Genomic DNA, 10,622 nt, shown 5'->3' on the forward strand with positions numbered 1-10,622 from the left:
AAAACTTGACTGCACAATATGTTATATTTAATATAGGACACACCGCATTGTGACCCGGTAAGTAAATGTGTGAGAAAGTTTCCAGGGCTGATCTGAGAATATCTGTAAAGATCAGACTGCACTGGAGGCTGGCTGTCTCACGCTGCGTGTCATCAGTCTGACAGTTTCTCTCTCACACAGAGTCAAGGACAGAGAGCAAGAGTGGCACAATGATATGTTTATTGAGAGGCTTTGGATAATAGAAAAGGTGGTGGCTGCTGCTGGAATGTCACAACCATTGACAAAAAACATGAACTCCCTTATCTAGACACACACATACAAACATTCACACACACACATACTCACTCACTCACGCATGCATGCACACAAACACACACACACACACACAAACCCATCACTCCAAAAAGAGAATACGGCAATACACAGGACAAGACGATAATCACAGATCCTACAAGCTCATTTCTACATGTAAAATTCACGGTTACACATTTATGAGGGAGATTTTCTTTTTAGGCACAGCAAAAGCAATAAGATGTGTATTTCAACAACAACAAAATAATAATAAAAAATCAAACATCTTGCACATTTCATACATCCTCAGGGGGTTAGATGGACTGAGTGTTTACGCTGGACTCCTCTATATGCAGCCCGTAGGGACTCTGGTGAAAAGGTTGCACTATAGCACCAAAGGAGAACATGTTATAAGGGGATATGGCAATAAAGGTGAAAGGATAGATAAATGTCAGCATGTTTTTTTTTAATAACTAGGACTAGTACCAGTATAAGGACTCAGTCCATCTGGTTTCCCCCTGTATACATCTTTATATTATGTCTTTCTTTCTATACAGTACATATACACATTTAGCATTTGCAGAACTTGGGAATGAAACATTTAATATAAATGTAATCCCAGGTCAGACGGTAAAATGGCTATTAGAACATTTTCAGTCTACATATAGCTCCACTGGTCAACGTCCAGCGGCTTCGAAATAGAGTAAATCACACACAGACAATATCATAGACAGTTACTTGAGCCTTTTTGCTCTTTTTCTATATTCTCAATTCAAGTTCAGAAAGTTGACTGTATGTGTAGAACGCTTCAGGATCATGGTTAGTATATAACGATAATTTAGCCTTCCTCTTCTACAACAAGAAACCCAAATCAGACCCTCACGATCCCCCTCGCCTCGTCTTTGGAAAACCTTGTGCTCAGGTAAGAAAGACAGTCAGGTTTTAGAACATCGGCTGCAGAGGCTGGACTGTGAGAAACGCAGTAGCTCTTTGACAGCCTGTAGACTGTGGCCTTGTACTTTTGAAATGAGCACTGTAGAGTAGTAGCTGGTGTTTTCATTTGTGTGAAGGGAAGGGTTTGTTTTAGCAAGTCTTTGCTTTGTCGTTTTGTTATTTAGTCAGAAACCTCGGGGAAGCACACAGTCAATCAAGGAAGCACTGAGGCGATTAGCGGTTTGTTTTTGAGCAGTTAGAAAATTCATTATTCACAATTTCAACCCGATTGTTTTTAGGTGAAATTACTGAAACCTGGCCTGATTGAAAACATTTAAGTTATTATGTGATTGACGAAAATCTTAAACTGTGATGTATTTTCCTGGACTTATGCTGCTTTCATGAGATATCGGAATTTTCATATTTATTTATGTAGCTCCTAACTTGTACATTTGCAATGTGATACGCCAAAAAAAGCTATTACGGGAGACAATATGTGCTTGTCTTTCAAATGTAATTGATAATGCAGTTTTGTTCTATGGTAAATTCATATTTCTGGAGTTTGCAATAACTCTTTATGTGCTAGCTGACTGCTCAGCGGTGCATTCAGGCAATCTGTGTCAACTCATTAAGTCATGTGATCATGATATATTTACCAGACGTTGAAGTGAGGTGATCTATCGCTGGTCATCATATCACATGGAGTGCACCAACACTAGGTTGTAAATAATGGAAGGCATGCATGAACTCCACTATTTGCAGCATGGACGTGTTAATCACAGGGCATCACAGATAAATGGAAGTATCATGGATACGTTAACTTATAACCTGGTCCACTGTTTACCTGCTGTTCGTCATGTTGATGTTAAACATCATAGCTCTAAACTTTAAATGATTTGACGAGGAGAGCTTGAACACACCATTAGTTTCTAACTGTGGGTTACATTGGGGACAATATAGCTTTCAATGTAACCATTCGGAAACGCATCAACAACCACCGCTTCAATGAACATTTTTTCTATACATGTAGACAGAAGACATTTTGAATTCCTGATATTATGGATAACTTGAAGCTGGTATTTTTGACATTTACATGTTCACACTTTTGGGTTTGTTTTACTTGTGTGAATGCCTGTCTCTGTGCTACTGGCTGAATCAGCTTCCACAGTGATACTATTGCTTCACATACGGCAGATATTAACAATTGCTGGATGCTCAGTGGTAGTATTCAAAGCAACAATATACACACACAGCAATGGGATGGCATGTTGGGGCAGGATTTGTAGCCAAAACGTGTTCATTTCAGATCAAACTTTTCATCTTCACAGCTAAAATGGTTTATCACAGTGGAGATGGCATTATGGCGCAGTGTGTACGACGTGTGTGTCAGTATTTTCCTGCATGAGTAACAGACGTGATTGTTTGCAATGTGCTTGTTTAAATAAGCCAGCTCAGCAGATGGAGTTTGCCTCTCACCGCTGGGAAATCTCAAACCCACAATGCACTGGGAGCATCGCCAAATGAGGAAGTGGCAGCAATGAGCAACCAGTCATAGCTTGAATACTGGAGCTTTCCCTCCCTCTCTACTTCCCGTCGCAGTTCCTCCAGGAATGGCCATTGTTGTGCTATCCATCAACATGAATTGAGTCTAGAGCAGGAGTTAAGTCCTAACTCATGTGAACAAACACACACACACACACACATACATACCACGGACACAGTAAAAGCGATTAACACAGAGCACAAAAGGAAAATGGGGACAGAGTGAAGTGCGGTTTGGTCCCCATCATTACGGTTTGGTTTCTGTGCAGGAAAAAACAACCATTCTGGAAATCCTTGATCCTTGCATCAATTCAATGTCAACACCAGGAAGTTATTCCAAATGTAGTCCTACTTTTACATCCGATCTCTTTCTTTTGTCTTCCTAAATCCCCTGATCAGTAAGTGGGAATTTCTTTCGATGGATTATCATGATCACGTTTTCCCAGCATCTTCATGAGGAAAACAGATTTCACCAAAAACAGCTTACAATACACTTACCAGCAGTTAGCATGATGATTCAGCATTAACTTGTAAAAGCAGCGAATGAGCCAAACACAAAGGGCTCCCAGTCAAACCAAATGATGGTGAGATGTTCATTGCGATGTGTGAATGCAAACTAATGACATCACGTTCCTCTGCCAGCACAAGGCGGGTTCAGATTTCAGTTCATTGTCGTGGTGCATGAATGTGTGGAGCCAGTACGCAATGTTAAAATTCAGCTTTTCAATTGAATAATTTGCCCGAAATGCATCTTAATGTTTCCTAAGATGTTTATTTGTTCGGTTTTTAGAAGCCTGTGAAACAGTATTTAGTTCACTGAGGGACAATGAAGATCTTTACTGAAAGCCAGACATTAAGGCAGAGTGAGGCAGCTGTCATTGTATGTTTTTGAACATGATACTATTGAATTATTTCTCCGGCCTGACATCAGGTTTTTTCTATTTATGATCAGGAAATAAACTTTACTAAAGGCCAATCTGAGCAGCTGCCCAGTAACTGTGAATCCTATAATGATATAATCCTATTCTAATTCTCCTCAAACGTCTTTCATTCCCTGTAGTCCTTCTTTGGCTCGTCTAAATCAAAAAAGACATATTTTCGTCCCCTAATAAACAATCACAGTCCAGTGGTGGATTGTCAGATTGTCAACATAAATCGCTACGAACACCTTGATGTGAGGTGCGGATGGAAACACTGAGAAATAGGGAGAAGGTGGCAAGTTTGCCCGAGTGTCTTAAAGCCAATCTGATGTTTTCTTTCAGGTTTAGCCCAGTTATTCCTTTTGTCCACTGCTACTGCAGGCCCAGCAACTGGATGCTGGTTTCCCATAGGCTTAGCTGCAGCTGGGGGTCAAAGGACGGGGGTGTTGTCATCTCCCTGTGTCCATTGGCCCAGTAGCCTCCTCCACATCCCCCCCCCTCCAGAGCCGGTGACAGGGCGGCAAACAGCACAGTGGTGGCGCCTTCTGCGGGAGTCTGAGGAAACAAACAAACACATGAATGTATTTTTAATTATAAAATCCAAGTCCAAAAGCATAAACTTCAAAAGGAATAAGAGGGACTTCAGAATGACAAGTTCAACATCAATTCATAACTGCAAAAAACAAATATCGTGTCTCAGTCTGTGTGTGAATGCCAGAGGAGGGCTGATGTCACTGGATGTAAGCGTCAGTGTAAAGGAGACTCAGGGTGTGTGTGTGTGTGTGTGTGTGTGTGTGTGTGTGTGTGTGTGTGTGTGTGTGTGTGTGTGTGTGTGTGTGTGTGTGTGTCTCTGTGTGTTGTAGTACTCCACAGTATTTCAAAAACATACATATTAAATGTTCTTTTAAATGAATTATCATTTTGCTTGCTAGGCTTTATGTTTCAGTACAATTAACGATACAGGCAAACACAACTTGTTCTTCATTATTCATGTTGCTCTCTGTTCACTTAGAGAGCTTTAAGCGTGGAAAAGGAAAGTTTCTTTGTGTAAAGAAAACATTTATTTCCATAGCAACAAGCCACTCATTTCATTGCTGATTATGTCTGATTTTTGCAAAACTCACTGTCCTAGTTATTGGAGTTTTTTTCTTGATTAAAACATACGTGTGGTTTCGCTTACAGGGCTATTACTTTGTATTAATGCTGTCAAAATTATCGCGTTAAGGGCGGTAATTAATTTTTTGAATTAATTGCGTTAAAAATATTTAACGCATGGAACGCATGTGCAGAATGGCCCGCCCCATACATCCCACCAGTGGCAGCGCTGGGGTAGGCTACAACCATACCAAGAAATGGCTTAGCCCCACCATGAGAAATGATGTTAAAGTAAGCTGAGTAGATTGCACAGACAGCAGTTTGTAAGATTGATTTCAGTAGCCGCTTGTCTGGAAATACCGAAGACTAGAAACGGTTTTGAAAACTTTTGTCACGTAGTGATCGTCTTCCCAATAGAACATCTTTGATAATGTCTTCTGGCCAATCAGAATCAAGATAACGGCGTGGTGTTGTTGCAGGAAGTCCTGACGGAGAATACTTTTGCTGTAGTACATCTATATACATCGATACAACATTACGTGTTGATAGAACAACAACACGTAATGAAATAAGACCCCACGGTTTGATGATTGATAGGTGTGTGGGCCGTCTTTCATTTTGACACACAGAACAATGTTATAATAAACATACATACATACTGTATGTTAAATGGATATATCCGCCTTCTTTCATTTATCTTTCAATTCCCACACAATATACGTAAAGAAATGGCATATTTTGGACATAGTTCGAATGGTGATTAATCATGATTAATTCATTTTTAAGGTTTAATAATCTGATTAAAAATGTTAATCGTTTGACAGCCTTACTTTGTATACATTTCTTCATAGACCAGTTTATGTGTAGTTGTTCTTATCATTTTATGTAAATGTTTCAAGTTTAAAGTGTTTGAAATAAGTATTGAGCGTGGTTTCCTTTTTAATTCATGAAGATAAATTGATTTATACTATAGTGTCAACAGCAGCATCAATTCAGCATCCATGCTTTTTTTCATTTCCCAAAGTTTCTATTCATGTGGCAAAGCTAAAGGCTTTAAGCAGACATATCAACTGTCTATTACTAACTCATCCCTGCTTTCATGTCGAATGGGAGAACCCTCTATTCATAGCTGAAATTGATTCTTAATAGGGTTTGGCAGCAGAAAAATAAACGGTGTCAATTGGTTTCTGATGGCAACATAATTGAATTGAATGAACTGATTAAAAAGTATATCTGAAAAGATGCCAACTTCTGAGGCCGGTTAAGCTCTTGCTCAGGAGGTAGAGCCTCTCGACCGTTAATCAAAATGTTGGCGGGCAGCTGTGTCTCTAACTTGTTCAAATGATTTGGATTAGATATCAATGGAACAAGTAGCTGAAACTCTTGAGGATGTAATATCGATTTCACAGACATTAAGGCTCTAATGGTGAGAGAGGGGTCCCCACCTTGACACCCCTCTCTACCTCAACCACCCTGTGACTGTCTATTGTCTGTTCCTGGTCTTTATTAAAACAAAGGAATAAGGTTTCAGTGTACTTGTTCATCTATCTATCTGGCTTTACTTGCCAAGGATACTGCATTTTCCTAGTTATCTTTACTGATTAGAATGACTTCTTCCTCCGAATAATGACTGCAGCTCGCTGCCAATAGATGCTGCTGGTTTCATCGACTTTTTAAGAGCATCACAATACATGAGAGCTTTGCGCTTTATTTCTGTCTTTTTATTCCTCTTCCTATCTATCTTCTAGCCTTTGGCTCTGCATGCACCTAAATGTAACGGCTCTGGATTAAAAGGTGTCGTAACAGGAGAAAATCACAGTTTGTGTGTTTGTGTGCGGAGTAATGATTACATGCATGAGTTTGTTTGATTAATGTGTTTGCGTATGTGGGGCAGAACCAACCCAGAGGTTGGTCTCTGAGGCAAATGCCTGTGACAATTGCCATTTTTGGCTCGACCACGCACACACGTCTCCTTTCATTAAATCCCAGGGACATTAACGGCATCCTGCGGCCAGCGCTTTAAGCTATGCAAGAAATGTTTTAAAATATAACACAGTGAACAGCCTGGCTTGGTTTTTATTAGCACTTCCATGTTCAGTGATTTTGAAAGGCTGTGTGTGTATGCATGTGCGCATGCATGAGCGTCTGTGTTTCATCCTGAAGAACGTCTGCACCGAGTTTGTTGATTTGGGTCACTGTGGTACACCTTGAACAAACTTAAACTGTGACGCAGTTTCACACTTCACACTTTTGGTAAAGAGATCTAAGTTATTTGACTTGAAAGATAAAGGGAGAAATGAGCAGTCAGTTTTAAAAAGGAAAACTTAAACGCTTCTGGCTACAAGCTCTTGACTTCTGTTGTAAAACTGCAAAGATATTGAAGTGCCGTTTACCACCAGCAGAAGAAATAACTTGCCAATGTTTCTCAGATTGTGACTGAACACACTTAGATAATACATTTTAAAGCAACCATTTACAGTAAGTAACTGAATATTAATCAAGAGTTAGATGCAAAGTATTTGGGGTTGGGAGAGACATCACTCAGTGGTGAAGTAGAAAAATACCCGGTGTACTGTGAGAGTAAACTTACTCGGATAAAAAAGACATTGATAAATGTAGAATGACATAAATCACAGGTGTGAATAGCAGATGAGTATACGGACAGTGTTTTACCCTGAAAAGCAGACGAGCAATAGTGCTCTGTGCCAGGCAGAGGGGTGTCCACAGGTGGCGATAGAGAGCAGTGTCCACCATGCCAGGGTCCACAGCACAGGAACTCAGTGGGAAACCTCCGCACTGCAGCTCCTGGTGGAGGTGGGAACTAAACCACAGCTGGGCCAACTTACTGTGACAATAAGCAGCATGGGCTGAATAACTCTGGCTACAAGAAAGGAAACAAAAAACACGATCAGACTGTACCATTAAAAGTGCCTCAGTTTTTATATAACAAGTATACAATTCTAGTAAACTGTGGTTCTCAGTGGAAACGTATAAAGAACTCTATGAGTCCTCAGGAGTAAAACACATCTGAGACAAGACTGGAGTTTTTTTACAAGGATTTTTATAAGTGCAGTATGGGTTAATTCCGGTATAGCACATACTTGTGTTTATTTGGATTTGTTGACATCTTGTGTGATCATCTGACAGATGTTGCCAAACCTCCAGGTCTTATCAAAAAGTACGAAAATATGATTTCAGTTTAAATAAACTGGAATTTCCTTTTACACATTGTTTGAATGTTCTTTAAAAATCACCTTTTTGTGAATGCCAAGCTTTGTATTATATCATTTAATAAAGTTGTGATTGCTAAAATGTGGGCAAGTGTGTTTGTGAGCTTACCAGCTATTTAAATCATTTAGTCTAATCTCGCCAATGCGGTGGGCAGAGGAGGAGACATTGACCACTCGTGAGAAGTAACCATATTTCCCAGAATCCTTCAGTGTATCCAGGAGCAGCCAGGTCAACAGGAAGTGGCCTAGGTAGTTCACGCCAAAGTGCTGCTCAAATCCATCCTCAGTACGGCCTTCGGGAAGCAACATGACCCCTGCTACACACACAAACACACACACAAACACACACACAAGCTTTTAGAGCACAGTAGTAGTCTCTTATAAATGACGTGCAGTTGCTAACACAGAGGAAGTTATGGTAGGTGTTATCAATGACATTGAGCTCATATGAGAGGGCTGTGGGCAAATATCAGACATAAAAGGGTTGATCTGATTGATGAGCAAACCCTGGCAAAAATAACTCCTAATTCCACCGCTGTGAGAGGATTTTTACTTTCCTCATGAATACTAGATGAACTACTGCATATGCAGCATGCAGCCGACACGGAAAAGAACATGACATCTCCATCACTCACCATTATTGACCAGGATGTTTAGCGGCAGGTCCCGCTCCTTGAAGCTCTGGACAAATTGATGGACAGACTGCGAAGACGCTAGGTCCAGTTTGGTGAACTCCACTGGGTTGGACACACACACACACACACACACACACACACACACACACACACACACACACACACACACACACACACACACACACACACACACACACACACACACCATTGTGAACGGATTATTTCTTCAAGCAGTTTTGGATGTAAGACATCAAAGAGTGTTTTAATCATCTATTACAGCAGGCTCGGTGGGTCCTTAAAGTACAATACTGGCAGCGCTACGCTTCTGTTGCTACAGCACATTATTTCAAACCTAATACTTCCTCCTGAGCTCCATCAAAGCTTAACACACCGTTCTATCAAGTCTAATGTGTGATAAGACACAGGTAAAGACGGCGAGGCGCAGGAGCTGCTATCATCAAAGTGTGAAAGTGATTTAGTGTGCTTAAGTGTAAGTGTATGCTGTGTGCAGAGAAATGACTTTGTGAAGGCTGAGTATACTTAAAGAAAATTGACAAATACTTTTTGTGAGGACCTCTACTTGGCACGATAAAAAGAGGCAAGGTATTTTATTACCTGCAGAGCCATATGACAGCAATTCAATGACCCCTTTAATTAGCCAATACATGATAAGGGATTGCTGTAAATGTTGTTTGTCGCTCATGTCAGTCATGTCATGGCTTTAATAGTTTTACTCGATGTTTGTCAATGTCAGAGAAAGTAAAGAAAATCAAACTTAAATCTAAATCTTCTCTCAGTTGATTGCAGTGTTGCAGATTGAAGATTCAATTCCAACATTTCTGATTCAGTGTTTACTCTTTACTTTCTGTACAGCTCTGGAGCTTTGTATCCTACTTATTTTTGGTCCTCCTTTATTTACTGTTGCAATAAATAACGGTGAAGATGTTCATCTGTCTTTCCCCTGCAGGCTCTCTGATGGTGGAATGACCTTCCCAATTCCACAGGACTGCACAGTCACTCCTAATCTTAAAAAGCAAATTGAAATCTCATCTCATCAAGAAAGGCTTTAAATTGCCACTCCACGTCCTCTGTGTGCAAATTACAGCCTTTCATTTCATTTCCCAGATATTCGCTAGAAAAACAAATGATTGGATTGTTAAAATACTGCTTGTCCTTTTTGAAACTTTGAATGGGAAATTGGCATCGGTTTGCAGTGAACCCCAAAACCTCTCATCAAAATAAAAGTATTATAAGTGCAGTGCGTCGACATCAAGAGTACAAATAACATGTTGTGAAAATAAGGTTTCATTTTCAATAGTTCAAGATTGCTATTGAGTGAGGTGTTTCAATTCTTCCCTGTTTTACTTTTTAATTGAACTGGATGAAAGGAGTATTGTTCTATATCTATGTGACATGTATACCTCAATATGCAAGAAGCTTCAGGATCGTTCACTTTTTTCAAACAGTAATTGCTTAAATCCTGCCCAAACACTCAAATATGTAAATATACTTGTTTCCTCTTGGTTTATGAAGGACTTTTTGAATATTTGATACATTGTTTTAAAATGAATAGAAAAATGCGGAAACCGAGGAACTAAACTATAGCACACTGCCATTACACAGAAAGAAGACCATGTACTTCAATCATCAGGAAAAGTATACATTGTCCCTCCCTATAAATGTGTTCATCCTGTAAAGGGTCAAACACAATGGACAAAGACAGGAAGAGGACGGAGGAAAGAGCGTTGATGGAGCACATATAGGAAAAAGCCGCCCTGACGCATGAGAGTGCCTCCATTCCTGATGAAGGTCTGATAGCAGCCTTATCTCCACGCCACGCCACTCACCTCCCGATGAGAGTGTGGGTGTGGATGTGTGTGTGTGTGTGTGTGTGTGTGTGTGTGTGTGTGTGTGTGTGTGTGTGTGTGTGTGTGTGTGTGTGAAAGGAAAATAAAAGAACAACAGTATCAGAGAAA

The 10,622-nt window shown here is 40.1% G+C and overlaps 1 protein-coding gene across 2 annotated transcripts; it reads right to left on the bottom strand.

The window, feature by feature from the left end:
* Window positions 1–202: 202 nt before the first annotated feature.
* LOC104948369 (dehydrogenase/reductase SDR family member on chromosome X-like) lies at window positions 203–8,815 on the bottom strand. Of its 2 annotated transcripts, none has more exons than XM_010774666.1 (4): window positions 8,647–8,815; window positions 8,121–8,325; window positions 7,455–7,662; window positions 203–4,241 (listed from the first exon to the last, which is right to left on the bottom strand). In XM_010774666.1, the coding sequence occupies exons 2-4, from the start codon at window positions 8,318–8,320 to the stop codon at window positions 4,059–4,061; spliced, it is 591 nt and encodes a 196-aa protein (XP_010772968.1). In that variant the 5' UTR covers window positions 8,321–8,325; window positions 8,647–8,815; the 3' UTR covers window positions 203–4,058. The 2 variants fall into 2 exon arrangements, with proteins under 2 accessions (XP_010772968.1, XP_010772898.1); XM_010774596.1 differs by having other exon boundaries at window positions 8,121–8,328; window positions 8,647–8,813.
* Between the last annotated feature and the right edge of the window lie 1,807 nt (window positions 8,816–10,622).

The sequence above is a fragment of the Notothenia coriiceps genome, unplaced genomic scaffold (assembly GCF_000735185.1).
Source record: "Notothenia coriiceps isolate Sejong01 unplaced genomic scaffold, NC01 NC01_scaffold00000193, whole genome shotgun sequence".
Classification (NCBI taxonomy): domain Eukaryota; kingdom Metazoa; phylum Chordata; class Actinopteri; order Perciformes; family Nototheniidae; genus Notothenia; species Notothenia coriiceps.

What these genes read in the sequence shown, in the direction of transcription:
- LOC104948369 (XM_010774666.1), bottom strand. Translation starts at nt 8,320, where the DNA reads ATGTTGCTTCCCGAAGGCCGTACTGAGGATGGATTTGAGCAGCACTTT. An exon ending in CTAAATGATTTAAATAGCTG is followed by an intron (nt 7,663 to 8,120) that starts GTAAGCTCACAA and finishes CCTTTCTTGTAG; the next exon opens with CCAGAGTTATTCAGCCCATG. An exon ending in TTGCTCGTCTGCTTTTCAGG is followed by an intron (nt 4,242 to 7,454) that starts GTAAAACACTGT and finishes TTGTTTCCTCAG; the next exon opens with ACTCCCGCAGAAGGCGCCAC.